Below are 15,695 nucleotides of genomic sequence, written 5' to 3'. Positions count from 1 at the left end.
AGTCAGCTCGTGGGCACCTAAGCTCCATACACAGGGATCTAGTAATGCCATTAAGTGTAGTGTGGGACAGGGACCTTCAGTTTACAAAGGACACTGCTCTGGTGTTCACTGAGTGAACAATTACACACTACCATGTGCCTTTTATTTGACAGCCACTGTTGGCTTACTCTCATCAGTTCTAAACTTAAACAATTTATAACAAATTTGTCATAGCTATTATATGGACAAAGCCATTTAGAATAATTTCCTATTGCAATTCCAATGAGAATCTAACCAGGATTCTTGTAGATAACCAATAAACCTGATCCATTTCCCTGTCCCTGTTTAAATTACAGTTAAAACATCCGTGTTACACATAGATCAAAGTTTTGATTTCTCTTATATTTTCAAAAAACACTTAAAATAGTAATTTAAGACACTGTCATCTTTATGATTATAAAATGTGGCTTGTTTCATTTCTTCATATTGTCACAATTTTTATTGTTGTTATGTTGGTTGGTGTTGGTGGCTTCTCACTGTAGTGAGTTGGACTCTGATGGTTTGACCATGTTTGTACTTCTCTTTTGTCTCTGTGTATATGTATCTTTTATACTGCTTTGTTTCTAAATGATGCAGCTTTTAAACATACACTTTATATAATTTTTCCAATTCATGATTAATACACTTGGGATTCTTTGTATCTTATGTTTGATAAATTAAGTTTAATTTCGTCTACTTAACTATTAAAATAGATTTTGTGCTTGTGGTACTTTTACAAAATACATCTTCCCCTGTTCCCAGTGTGGACGCTTACATGTGATACTTTCTCCAAGGCTGTAAATGTGCACCTTCTGTATAGATTGCTGTCTTGAATACAGAGTTTTTCAATACACTCATTGGATGAAACTTTTAACTATATAATTCTAATCATTAATTTATCAATTGCTAAAATGGGTTGTTTATTTTCTAAAGTGATTTTCCATTTTGAACTTTATTTTTATATTTTTTGTTTCATGTTTAAAGACTTTTATATTTAATTGTGTATGATGGTGGCTTGAATGGGAATGGACCCATAGGCTCAAATGTTTGAATACTGATTGCCGTGCCTTTGTCCCACACCATTGTGGACTGTAACCCCTAAAACTGTAAGCCCAACGAGCGCTCTCTGTCAGCTGTCTCACAGCAGATTGTGTGGGTACAGTACCTGTGTACAGGGACCCACTGAGGCCAGAGGCATCAGATGCCCTAGAGTTGCCTAACAAGGATGCTAGGAACCAAATTCTGGTCCTTTCCAAGAGCAGAATGGTCTCTTTACTACTGAGCCTTCTCTCTAGCTCCCTTCATATATCCATAAGTTATTAGCTAAAACATTAAATATATCTTTCAAATGATAAATCATTTATTACCTTTAAAACAAACAAACAAAAAAACCCAAAACAAAATAAAAACAAACACAGTCTCTCCATGTAGTTCTGATTGGTTAGGATTTTCTATGTAGATCAGGGTGGTCTTGAACTCCCAAGTACCAGGATTAAAGGTGTGAGCTACTGTGCCCAGTAATGTTTATTAATCTTTAATTGTTTCACTACATATTTTTTCTTACATACAATACAATGTATTAACACAATTTAAGCCTTAATTTCCCAAAAGGTATACTAAGTCTATACCAATACCAAGTCAGCTTTCAATAACACAGTGTACTCGCACAACTACTGGCAACCGAGGCCTTTACAAAGGCCCTTAATAATGCCCACAGGAGACAACAAAACTCTGATGAGCCCGACACAGATGGCCAGGTTTAACCTCTGACTAACACATTACTCACTATGTCAGTGATTTGTGCCGCTAAATAGGAAACCTTTCCTTTTAATATGCAAATGAAGTAATATGAATGTCTATAAAAGGTCATATTTTCTTTCTGCTCTCATCTATTGTCCCCAAAACAAAACATATAAAGCCCACAAAATATTATCACACCATCATAAAAAACCAATAGCAGGCAGGCTCTGTCCAGTTTCTTCTACCTATTCAAATCACGCAAAAGCCACCTCCAATTGAGTGTCTCTATCATGTGTTTGGGCACCTAATTAATATAATTCAGAACTTCACACTGTCATAATTCAGCTCATCTCTGTATTTGCTACTTGCCCTCCATCTGATTGCTCCTTTCTACCTAATCTACCCCGGCCTACTCGCCATTCTACTGCTAAGAGCTCATTGTCTCTTTGACCTATCACCTCTTAACACTGTTAGCTGAGTCATCTTCCACAATTGCCTCTCCTTGCCTATGTCATCCTGGCACGCAGTGCTAGCTTCTAGCTGACAACCAAGTGAAGCTGATCTTAATCTAGCCTACTAAGAGGTCTCCATTTGGGTTCTACGTCATTCTTTAGTTCTCAGCCTCCCCCTCCCCCCATATGTGTACCATATGCTATCACTATGCAGAACTTACTCTGCTCATGATAGTCTCTGCTTGGAAGGAAGAAACTCCCACTTTACATCAGGATATACAGGGGACTTACAGAGCCTCTGGCATGCAGCCTGCTTACCTTTCAGACGTTTAACTTTTTCTTTTCCTGTAATTTTTTTTTGTTTTGTTTTTTTTTTTTTTGTTTTTTTTTTTTTTTTTTTCGAGACAGGGTTTCTCTGTGTAGCCCTGGCTGTTCTGGAACTCTCTTTGTAGACCAGGCTGGCCTCGAACTCAGAAATCCGCCTGCCTCTGCCTCCCAAGTGCTGGGATTAAAAAGGTGTGCGCCACCACGCCCGGCTCTGTAATTTTTTTTTCTCTCAGTTACTGGCCAAGCCTGGATGTGCCAGATAGGTGGAAACTTCCCACTTCTCTCTGAAGTCTACACCTCTTCTGCCATGCTTGCCAGTCTCCACTGTAGAACCTGCCACCTTTCTAGACCCTAACTTTAAGACATGGCTTTCCTCTTTCTTTTCCCACCTCCCTCTTCCTGACAGCTACAAGGAAGGGTCAAACGACCCTTTCACAGGGGTTGTCTAAGGCACAGTTATTTACAATTCATATCAGTAGCAAAAATATAGTTATGAAGTAGCAATGACAATAATGTTATGGTTGGGGGGGTCAGAACAACATGAAGAATTGCATTAAAGGGTAACAACACTAGAAAAGTTGAGTACCACTGAGTTATAGTTTGCTTGCTCTGCCATTTTCCTTTTAAATGCTAATAAAAGGGTCCTTGAGCTTAAAAATAATTCATCATACAAATAACATACCTTCTTTTGAGCATAACTTCCCCAAGCACCTTGGGCTAAGCTAGCCAATCCCTTCTTTGCCTATAGTTTACCCAGTTATCAACTTTGATAATTATCTCACGACTAGCATTATGATCATCAACCAACAATATTAAACTGGTTTATTTAAGGTTGAAATCTTGCTTCTGGCATCTTTTATTTCTATAGATTATCAAAGAGGTGATACCACCAAATCAGGTGAGTTGCCTGGCTCTAACAGGTGATCAAACTATTTTAATACGCTGAACCACCCAGTTCTCTAGCATCAAGAACAGGTATACATCAGTATACAGACTCATGCATGGTACTAGTTAGTCAGTCATCAGCCTAGCATCTCCTTGGTGTGCTGGTGACATTCACCCTAGCGGAAGCTTATTCTACTACAAGTTACTGATTATTGGATAATTGTTTAAGAAAAGACAAGTTTGTGGAAACGAGCTCGCCAGAGCTTCAGTTTCACTAGAGATGACAGGCCAATCGGCACCATGCCAACATGCCTCTGAGCTGCTGCACTGTGCCACAGGTCAGTGTGGAGCCTGGCTGGCCACAGACACTTACTTAGCAGATAACGATGGACATTTTTGTTTTTAAAACCACTCCATTAAAGATTCCCAACCATAACAATGTTAAATTTACCCCAGGACAGTAGTGCACTCTTCTTTGTTTTCCCCCTCCATGATGCCCAGATTCACTTAATTGCAGCCCTGGTTTATTCAAGTCTCACAAAGACGTTTAATCTAAGATTGTAGTTACAGCTGTGGTCTATCGACAGGCAATACTTGGGTATTAAATGAGGTGTAAGATGACAATATAAGGGCGCACAATTAATTGAAAGTAGAGTCTCAAGACTCTAAATAGCATCACCTACATTTGACCAAATTCAGAAGTCTAAATTCAAGTTTAAAATCTTAATGAACATCTCTTATTTCCTCAAAATTTCATGCCACACTCTAGATAGTAATGGAAAGTACTGAGCTATATAACAAGTTTGAGGGCCTTTCCCTAATTCATTGAGGCAGAATCTCTCTCTGTAGCCTAGGATCACTGGTCTCAAGCACTAAAGGGCTAGAATTAAAGGCATGTGTCATCAGGCCCTGCTGAGCTATATCATTTTTAGCACTAGTGTTGGCACTTATAAATCTGGACTTTATTTCTAAGATACGATAAGAACATCAAGTATTTTTTCTACATTTCCTACTAGTCATGCATGCATAGGGGTTAAGTTTAGCTTGAGCTAAACAAGACTCTGTCTCAAAATAAAACCAAAAGCAACAAATAACTAAACAAAAATTTCCCCAAATAATGTTCTTGCCTTGTCTGGAAGAGTGTTAATACTATCAATAATTATTTTCTGTCTTTTAAGGGTTAGAAAAAAAAATCAAGCTTTTTATTATTGCTAATTCATAAAACATTTTCATGAGTTAAACTATGTTAATAACAAGGGAGTTTAAAAAAAAAAAAAAAGACAACAACCAAAAACCAAAAACCAAAACCAAAGCTTAAAGCTAAAGGAAACTTAAAGGTAAACTTGATTACAGAACGTGTCATGTCCCAAGAGACCAGAAATGTGGCTAACAAGTAGCAAAAATTTCAGTATTTTCTTATTTCTCTTAAATTTTCAGAGATTAAAAACAAAGACAAGAGCCTTGAACCTAGTAAGAAAAGAAGGAGATGCAGGGGTAATCCAGTATTAAGCGGCCTTGGGAACAATACAGGTTTACATTTTGAATACCCACACATTATGTTTGAGCAGCTATAAAGCCGTCCTGTAAAGCACAGCGAGGTCTCCTTAATTTGCCGCCAGGGCAGTATTTAATGCCACTTCCCCAAAGAATAGCAAGCGCTGGCTGGCCGCGATCAGAGACAGCTACAGAGAATGTGTCTGCACTGAGGATGGAGCTCGGTGTTTGGCTTGTGTGGCTCTCAACTTAAACCCCAACACTGGGCCACCGGTGTGGGGCAGAGGCATGGATGCCATGTGTCACTTTCTCTGCACTTTTCTACTCTGATCATGTGAAAACCTGTTAAACTCTTCTTCCTTCCTGCTTCCTTTTGTTGTTGTTGTTGTTTTCACACAGTATGTGTATTAGCATGTGTCCGAAAGAGAGAAAGACCAAGGAAAGGAATGAACCCTGAGAGCGACCTCTACCTACAGTTTAAACGTGTTCAAGCATTTGAGGGACAGGTGGGGTGTGACTCGATAGGAACAGAATTAACTTTTTAAATCAGGATACGAACTTTGTAGCATTTTTTTTTTAAAGTGACACAGGAAATCACAGACACAAGACATGCTTTACAAAACTAATGTGTAACTACAAATCAGCTTGGTTTTGTTGTGCTAAACTTAACACACTAATTAAACAAAAGTTATGCTATTGGAAATATTTGAAAATGACACTGCATAAATATTTACATACAGAGTACATGTTACATGATGTATAAGCATACAATAAAATATGTAATCGAAACAAGCAGTATATGTTTCATAAAACATACACTTAGCAGATGTAACATGGCTAACCAGATCGACTATCACAAAAATATTCGTTACAGACATAAACATAAAGTTTTCTCTCATCAAAAAAAACTACAAAATACGAAGAATGGCAAAAATGTTCTTCCACTATGAAGCACAAAAACCCAAAAAACCCCAAAGGCCTGCCAACTTTCCCTCTAAGCACTACACTGAACCATGCATATCAGTAAAACCATAATGATGGATATCGGGTTAATAAAATTAATTTCAAACAAGCAAGCTAAGTGATTGACTTACAGGATCAGCTGGTGCAATGTTAGAATCAAATTGGGTCAGAGTTTGTGAGCTTGAAGAGCGTTCACTAAATGTCTCCCACTGCTGAACAGACAGAGGAGAGACAAGTCAGCCGGGGGGATGCAGTAGAAAGCACTGGAGAAGACTCAGCAAGTCACTCAGAGGCTGCACTGCAAGATGCATTTCGCAGGATCAGCAAAATTCTGGAGTTTGTAATTCCCATAATCACTTCATACTTATCTGTGCTGGGCCATCTTATAAATAGAAGGTAAACACCTTCATAAGCAAATGTACAGTAAAAATTTAATGTAATCTCTATGGATGAGATTAAAACTTGTACAGAATTAACACTCAAGACACCGTAAAGGAGACAGAGTATAGGTGATGGAAATGGCAACCAGGTAGAAACGCACACGGTCGTCTGGACCAGAACAGTGCTTAACTCAGATCCTGCTCAAACCCCAGTTACAACACTGATCCACAGAAGCTGAGGAGCTCAGGTTCTAATCAGCATGGAGCGTTCAGTGCGACTTGCCAGTGCGACCCCTGAAAGATGAGTCCATTATGAACGTGCACAAATCTTATACATATGCATATTTAATAAAATATAACAGATAAGATGCAAGAAATTCTGGAATTAATAACGTTTTAGCTTATTTATCAATTTGTAGCAAGTCAACCTCTGCGATCAGCACTACAAACAGGGCCATGCCGGATCACAAGACAGAGCTGCCAATCAGGCCCCTCCCCATGCTAGGAAGTGAGAATGCAGCCACAAGAGCACATCGCGCAGCTGCCTGAGTATGTGTAATACACAGGAGATGCACGGGAAGAGCTACTTTCTAAAAGAGGTCCACAAAGAAATATCATACCTCTTAAAACAGGTAGAATGATAAGTCAACATTAATTACAGGAAATTCCATTTGAGATCTTAGTAACAGTACAGATTTTCCCATCAAAGCTGTATTATAACTATTATTAAACCTGCTTCTTAAAAATGATAAGTTGTCCTCTGAGGAGGGAAACATCTACTTACACATATACAATATATACACATGAATGCTTACACACAGACACAACTACCTCATTAACCAAAGTCCTTCTTATAAATTCAGTTTGTAAGAGTACATATACTTTTATGCTTCAAAGTTCAGCTTTCTATTTAAAACAGTGTATTCAATTTGAGTAGATATGTAGAAATTAAGCTTTAGCAAATGAGATTATTGCTGAAAATTATCCACCAAAAATGGCTAATAAAAGCACTCAATAACTTTTCCTACAGGTCACAAAGAGAAAAGTGTTAGTTCAAAGTTGTGACAAAAGCTTACAACAGTTCACTTTTATTATGGGCTTCCACATCAGAAACCAATTTAACGAGTTTGGTAATAGAATTAATTTCTTCCTCAATAACTACTGTTACATGGATTTAGAAGGAACTGAATTCTCTACCTCATGGAAAACAGCTTCCACGCAGAACTCAGCTCCCTGGAAGGCAGTGGGTCTCATCGCCAGGACAAGTACAGCGTTAAGAGCTATGGGTTCTGGCACCTGACTACTGGCATACTGGCTGGGCTGCATGGACTTGGCCGAGTTACTCATCCTCTCTGTGCTTCTGTTTCACCATCCCATCTTTAACATGAAATTAGTAATACCCACCTCACAGGAGTGCTGTGAGGGACTAAGACAGTAAATTAGGTGAAAAGTCTTTTGAAGAGACTGGCATATCAAAAGTGCTTTAAAAAGTTAGGGATTTTAGTGTTTTCTCTCATAGCACCTCATCTATATCCATCAGTACTAAATAAACACTGAAATAATACTGGGTTTGTGGGAGATAAAATATAACCTAAATTTATATTCCAAGTAGATATTTTAATAGCTATTACCAAAGCATCTTAAAATCATTGTTTTACTAGCTTTTAAGCATAATATAAATTCCATATCAAAATATGCATAGCAAAATTATGTCATTATTACTAGGCATTATAAAAAAAAACCTGATAGGACTTTTTGAGAGGGATAATGCATGCAGCTAAAATCAGAACTGAAAAGGATATTTGCTCCTCCATCTCTCCATGGAGTATACGGACGCCTTATACTTTGGTAAGAGTTGCTTTTATGTATAATCCGTAAAGGGCGAAAGCATTCTGTTAACTTAATATAACCTAAGTGCAGCTTTAGAAACACCTCTCTCACTCTGCATAAGCTACCTGTACTAGCAATTCTTACAGGTCTTACTCCGTCCCTCCTCACAGGCATGTGTGCCAACGTGTTTCCATCTGATGAGGTGGTAGTGCAATGGCAGAGCTGCCTTGGCTGTTCTTAAGTCTTTAGAAGGCAGTGTAAAGTTACACGGAACTGCCAGTTCTCCATTCCCCAGCAGCCCTAAGCTAGTAAGACTTTAACAAAATACTGTCCTGCATTAAAAGACAGAAAAGCAAAACGCTCACTTTTCCTTACAAGTCAACAAATCTCCTTTTGTAGATATAAAACTTAGTTAACAAAGAGAACTTCTTTAGAAAGCTCTCCAGAGCACAGAACGGGGTGGGTGCTTAGGTCCTTCCTCTTAATTCTACCAGTGTCCTCTTTACTGTTTTGTAAGACCTGAGCCCAGGAGCTGGGAAGCAGTGTGTTTGTATCTACTCTGTTTTGCACACTACTGATCGTATTAATATGGTAAAAATACTTCATTTTGTACTATTATTATTCTCTTTTGATGTTTTGAGACAGGGATTCTCTACACATCTCTGGCTGTCCTGGAACTCATTATATAGACCAAGCAAGCTGGCTACGAACTCGCAAAGATTCTTTGCCTCCCAAGTGCTGGGATTAAATGTGTGTGCTTACCATGTCTAGCCTCCGTTTTGTATTAAATAAAACTAATTATAAGTAGTTTGTGTTGCATGAAAATACTTTTTTTCATGCAGAAAGCTACACTAGTGACTTGTCTCTTGTATCACTTCATGGCAAGATTGCAAAAATATATCTTCATACACCATATATATATATTAAGCTCAGTAGACAGCAGCTGATGAAACAGCAAAAGATTTGCGTCAATCTTGCTCTTGAATCATCCCAGACATGGGATCTGGTGAAGTTACTCCCCTTTGACTTTCAATTTATGTGTTTGCCCTACCCAATTCCCAAGGCTTTAGTGATGGTGGGGAAGATGGTGGAAACCATATGATGATGGACACAGTACAAAACCTTCAGAAGCCACATGATTAACAGGATTTCTGTTACTGTTTCCCTGAGGTCCTTGACTGTATGACCCATGCTGTGTGTGTACACTGTGTGTGTGTATACTGGAGAAATCCCATGATATGTGATGTGCTGGACGAATCCTATGGTGTGTGTGTTTGAAACTTCTGCCGGTAAACAAGCTAATTTCAAGCAGAGAAAGGGAAGTTTTGCTAACCTCACTGCTCTGATTCAGCTCTGGCCAAGTCTGGTTCAGGGACGGCATCGACGGTGACTTGCTTGGAGGTGCTTCTGCAGGAGAGCCTGAGTAACCTACCTCACCTGGCTGGTCCCCCACATCTGCAATTTAGACACAGAAAGTTCCCATCAACAACATATTTTAGTTTGGCTGATTTATTTATGAGTAACTAACAGATAATTTTGCATAAGTGGTAATTTATACTCTCAATTTCCTTCTCAAAGTAGATACTTTAACAGATAATACTTATTATTTATAGTCTAATTAATATGATGGATCCCAAACTGTGCATGAAAAGAAAGGCAGGTTGGAAGTAAACAAAAGAACAACATGAGATAGGTAGATGCAGTTCTCTGATAACAGGGATGGATTCCTCTCAAAGTACATCCATGGAGCACTCTTTAGCAAGGAGACTTTTGGCTCACACTTTCAGCTCCAGTGAGTTTGCGGATCCTCTAATGCCAAGTAGAGTACTGCCCTATGTGCTGCAGTCAAGCTTGTGATGTCCCACAGTAAATAAACTTTAAGTCAGGTTTTCCCAATACAAAATGCTTTCTAGCAAGCAAATTTCTTCATTTTTCCCTTGGAATTATTTTGAAAATTGCCAAATCAGTAACATTTTCTCTTCCGGTTACCATACAGCTACACCTCAAATGGAGTAGCTGTCCATGAGCAAGAGGCAACAAGTCCAGATGGCCACATATAGTCCAACAAGTCCAAATGTAAGCCTTGTATTTTTTTTTTTTTATGGTTTTTGTTTTGTTTTTTTGGTTTTGCCTGGGGCTCAAACCCAGGACCTGTGTATTCCTAACGCTGAGCTATATACAGCTGGGCCCCAAAACCTATGCTTTCTTATTTCACTATGTACACTAGTGTTTCCAGACTGGATTGAGATAGCTACGAACCTATGCTATGGTTTAAAAATGGAGGTTTAGTATGTTTAGATATCATATTCTACTTTGAATTTCATTTAAACCTTAAAGTATCTTGAAAATTATTAAAACAACTAAGTCCCAATTTTCCAAGTTTTACAGAGCTCTGAATACATCCCCTACCAACAGGAATTACATAATGAAATATGATTCTATCATCTGTTCATTTGACCATGGGAGAATTAAAAAAACTAGTCCTTAGCTTTTTTTCATCAAAATGAAAGACATTTACTAACAAATGTTGGCATTCTACTTTGGATTTCTAAATAAACAGCTCTACAGTAATACCTAGCAGGGTACAGCTACCAACTTTCCACTCTAGTCAGAAGCCTTCTCGTCTGTGCCCAATACGGTAACTAATACGTAGATGAAAACAAGTATTTATTGAAGTTGCTTACTCTTTGAGTTGAATTCATTTCCACTTTCTTAGAATCACAGTTAACCACTGCTGGTTATAACAGGGTTCAAAGTTTCCCTTCTTCCTGTTCTGTTACAGACTCTCCGATTCCCATGCACTCACCCCCAAGCTTCTCTCTCTAATAACACCACACTCAAGTTTTAGTGTATAGCCCAGCACTACACTGTGACTTTACATTTCACAATCAGGTGCTATTTCCACTTCTTTCTCAGTCCTAGGTGGAGGGTAGGAGAGAACCCGCAGCAGTGGGGGCGTATCAGACACTACTCGGTGACGACCTCCAACAGCATGTGAACTAGTACAAACACCCAGTAGCAGGCACTGTCTACTCACACAGTCTGGGGGTTCTGTGGATCCCTCCATCCCACCTCAATGATAATAAGAAAGATTAGCCTAAGGGAGAAGATGCTTACTGACCATATGACAGCAACTAAACGTATGCTCGAGCTGGGCAATTATCAAGGGTCTTTAGCAGAGTCTCCGGAGAAGCTGCTGGCAACTGAACGGCTGCTGGGAAAGGAAGAGTCCGTTTTCTTTGGGGATGCAAACCCTGAAAGACTAACCGTGCTCCAGCAGACGGCCCACATCCGTGCATATACAAGCAGCACAGAGGGAACTCGGTGGATCTACAGAACACCTGAACCTGAGAGGCAATAGCAGGGTAGGAGCTGGAGGGGAGGAAATAGGGGTGGGTTTGATTAAAACACAATATATATGCCTGAAATTCTCAAAAAATTAAAAAGAGAATGACCTTATAATAAAAGAAAAATAAGAATTAAAAAAATTAAAATAGTACTGACTACAGGAAGGTTAATTTCTAAATTAATCAGTTTAAAGCCAGACTCTTATCATATTAAATGTAGTCTTACATTCCAATAAATTCAGGCCCATTTATACTGTCCTATCATTTTAGGGCACTTACTACTTGCCAGATCCTGAGAACTCATCTGACAAAGCTACAGTGGATCTAGCCTCTTGAAATTGGAAATGAGAAAGTTAGTTACCCAAGTAATTACATCTTATAATTATCTTCCCAGAAAACTCTGGGCCAGGGGGCTTCCTTCTTGAATATCTCCAAGCCTGCTTCAGGGCTCTCAATCTCAGAAATATTTGTTTAATGCCATGATTTTCAGTATGCGGATACTAGCCCCAACAGAGCAAAAGCAATAAAAAAGACAGCACAGGACAGCACAAAGGAAGGCAGGAAGCATCAAGTGTGCTGGAGCCTCCTACACATTAAGCCAATTTAAATACGGACAGACAGACAGTAAACGATAAGAAACCTCACTGAACAATATTCATAGTGAAGAAGTATAGGTTAATTAACATTGCTGAATTTCCGAGCTAAAACCACGCCTTGTCAATATTTTGTATGGCAAATAGGAACTACATAAAGCATGTCTATGGACTATCCATGTGCACTGACTCGCCAAGTCAAGGAGGCACCATGGGACTCAGCCGGCAGCTGAACGGCTGATGCTCTCAGAGAACACTGCCAGTCTCTCTGGTTTTGGAATGAACTGCTGATAAATCATAACTTTTTAGATCTGATTTGGCAGCTATGTGAGACAGTAGAATCTTGAGAACTATGCACACAGGCCATAAACTTAAGGACGTCCTAGGATTTACCAGCTTCTCTGACAAAAAGGCTGAGATAGTGACATATATGCTCTCCTGACACAGCGGATACCTCAATATCTGACATAAATGCTCTCCTGACACAGCAGATACCCAACATCTGACATATATGCCCTCCTAACACAGCAGATACCCAACATCTGACATATATGCTCTCCTGACACAGCGGATACCTCAACATCTGACATATATGCCCTCCTGACACAGCGGTTACCCAACATCTGACATATATGCTCTCCTGACACAGCGGATACCCAACAATTGACATATATGCATGCTCTCCTGACACAGCGGATATCCAACATCTGACATATATGCTCTCCTGACAACATCTGAAAGATCTGTCTAATTCAATGACTTGGGATGTTACAAGTAACTATCATATTGTGATACAAAAACACACACACACATAAAAGGTTTACTCAAATACAAGACAAATAAAATGTTTGTAATGTTAAGATGCACATGCACACAAACACACTCTTTCAGTTTCCAGACTACAACTGACCTTTTAGCAGTCAGTCACATTTGGGTTTTAATGTGATACCAAAGAATATCTACAACACCCAAACATACTACACAGTAGTCTTTCTGTTTACTATTGAGACTAGATCTTTGTGTACTTCATGAGTTGTCAAACTTTATTTGTTCAAAAATGACAGACAGTAAGTATCTGAAACTCCGTAGGCCCTATTGTAGCTACTCCCACTGCAGTACAGTGGCCAACTCAGGCAAGAAAATGAGACCAGCTATTTGACCCAACTCAGTTTTATTGATGACACTAAATCTGAACTTCATGTGTAATAAAATACCCCCCTTCTGATTTTTTCATGGTAAGAGCACTCTGGGGACTGAGGCCATGAGCAGCTTTTAGGAGTCTTTGCTAGCTCTGGCCTCATCTCCTAGCACTGCATAAACCAACTGGGCATGGGGCTGAATGTCTACAATCTCAGTAGTCAGGAAGGACGCAGGGCCATTGTAAGCTAAAAATTAATCTTTGACTACACAGCAAATTTGAGGCCTGGGATATATGAGACTCTGCCTTTAAAAATAAAACCAAGCCAAACAAAGATACAAACTCCCCTCAGTAGTGGAATACTTGCCTAGGCCTAGGATGTAAAAAGAATCAGGCTTGATCCCCAGTGTCATTAAAAATCAAACAAAGGAATACCATTCTTGGTTATGTATTCAGTCAAGCAGCAAACTGAATTTGGTTTGTGGGGTTTGGCTTTCTATGACTCCCAATTTACCTTAAATAATGAATAAACCCATCAAATTTATTACTGACCAGTCTGACAAGCTAGCTGGTGTCCATTGTCAGTAGTTACAGCAGAGACTGTGAAAGATAAAGCAATGCCACCTTTCTCATAAATGCCATGTTGTAGAGAATATCTTCCTAAGAACACTTATAGCACATGGAAAGAGTTTATGGTTGCACACACACACAAACACACACACACACATATATATGTATATATATAATTTTAAAACATGGGTACTAGGGAAAGAACAAAGGAAAAATTATTATTAAATAAGTAGTATTTAACTCACATACATAAAGGCTCTTTGAGTCCATACCATTTTGAGACTATATGAAGGTTTTAAGATTTGTAAGTTGGAAAGTTGCTGTCAGAGGAAACTTAAACTCCCTGCTGGGATAACTGACCAGAACACCCCTGGGTTTTTCCTACTTCATTCACAGAACAATAAATGGCAGTTAACAAAAGACCAGAAACCAACAAGTGCCTGACAAGCTCTGGAAATGAGCAGCATCTCCTTCAACTCTGATCCCTCCCTGTAAGCACTCAGTGCAGAGCATCCTACCCACCCACAAAGGCCAGGCTTCCAGTCCCTTCCAGAGGCACGGGTGTAATTTTACTCTTCCTTGACACAGTGTTCCAAGGGAACACTGTCAACCTGCCTCCCTCCTGAAGGTTCTGCTCTGCCCTTGACAGCATCAGAGTTGTTCAAAATAACTGATGGCATTTTAATAATAAAATTTCAAAACAGATATAAATGTCTAGGCATGTTCACTGCAATCCTGTTTTAAGGGCAAACAGAAAAGAAATATAAAAATTCATCAACAGAGAACTGGTTAAGGTACATCTCTGTATGTCATGAAGTGCCAAGGTATTTGTCTATATTATAAGAGAAAACACAGGGATGTATAGCATGACTAGATTTGTGCACAAACTGATCTGTGTGTATGTAGGCCATTGTGTTAAACATTCTGGGTGAATACAAAAGAAATATTAACATGTTTAATTTGAGCAACATAGTCTCAAATATGAATGTACATGGATTTTTAGTGGTCTCATCATGAAAAGAGCAATGTCTTCTCTTCCTTACTTTAAAGTATATTCACATTGGAAGTCCTAGGAAGAGTCCAGTGGCTTTACGCTGTACCTGAGAACAACAGACAGAAACACACACCTAGCTTTACTGCATGCAGCAAGAGTAGTGGAGAAGGGAAGAGAGGGGTCATCCCTGCCCCTCTTTTGGCATTTCAAGCAAACAGGGTGTTGTGGAGTCAGTAGACAGTGAAATCCATTTGCTCTAAAACATAGTCATTTAAAAAATATGAACATTGACTTATATATTCAATTAGTGACTTGCAAGGTACTGACTGACATATAACCAACAAGAAACTTCTAGTCTACTCTGAGAGGCACAGATGTAGCAAATAATCCCAAAAATGTATGTAAAATTGTAACTGTGTAATCAAAGTAAGTCTCTGTACTAACTACCACTATTAAGGTGGCTTTACTGTGGAAACACAGGGTTGGTTCACTATATATAAGTCAACAAATACAGCGAACCATATAAATAGACTTAACGACAAAAACAATCACATGGTCCTCTCAAGACATACAGAAAAGGCCTTTGACAAGAGTCTAACATATTTTCATAATAGAAGTTCTACAGAAAGTAGGACTAGAGGAAACACACCTCAATATAATTAAGGTATGTATGAGAAATCCACAGCCAACATTATCCTAAATGGAGAACAACTTGAAGCAACCCCATTAAAATAAGACAGGATCACTGACTGTTACCTCTCCTTTTCAATATAGTTCTGGAAGTACTGGCTGAAACAGTAAGGCAAGAGAAAGAAATTAAAGGGATACAAACAGGACAATAACTCCTCAAATTATCTGCAGATGATATCCATAAAAGATCCTAAAAATTCCACCAGAAAGCCTTGTAGAGAAAGCAACAGCTTTAGCCAAGGAGCAGAAGACAAAGTTAACGTGCTAAGATCAG

At 38.9% G+C, this 15,695-nt stretch overlaps 1 protein-coding gene across 7 annotated transcripts in view; it reads right to left on the bottom strand.

Annotated features, from left to right (window-relative positions):
• The window catches only part of Reps1 (RALBP1 associated Eps domain containing 1), a 71,077-nt gene that overhangs the window by 11,892 nt on the left and 43,490 nt on the right, over positions 1-15,695 (bottom strand). For 4 of the 7 annotated variants that reach the window (XM_021174744.3, XM_021174745.3, XM_029482468.2 and 1 more), the window contains exons 9-10: positions 9,423-9,544; positions 6,011-6,091 (exon numbers count right to left, since the gene is read on the bottom strand). In XM_021174744.3, the coding sequence (XP_021030403.1) occupies positions 6,011-6,091; positions 9,423-9,544 (203 nt within the window). The remainder of the gene's footprint in view (positions 1-6,010; positions 6,092-9,422; positions 9,545-15,695) is intronic. The other 3 variants (XM_021174746.3, XM_021174747.3, XM_085842665.1) reach the window with 1 other exon arrangement.

Source organism: Mus caroli, unplaced genomic scaffold (genome assembly GCF_978045245.1).
Source record: "Mus caroli unplaced genomic scaffold, Mus_caroli_1 scaffold_9, whole genome shotgun sequence".
NCBI lineage: Eukaryota > Metazoa > Chordata > Mammalia > Rodentia > Muridae > Mus > Mus caroli.
This window is presented reverse-complemented; position numbering and strand designations above follow the sequence as displayed.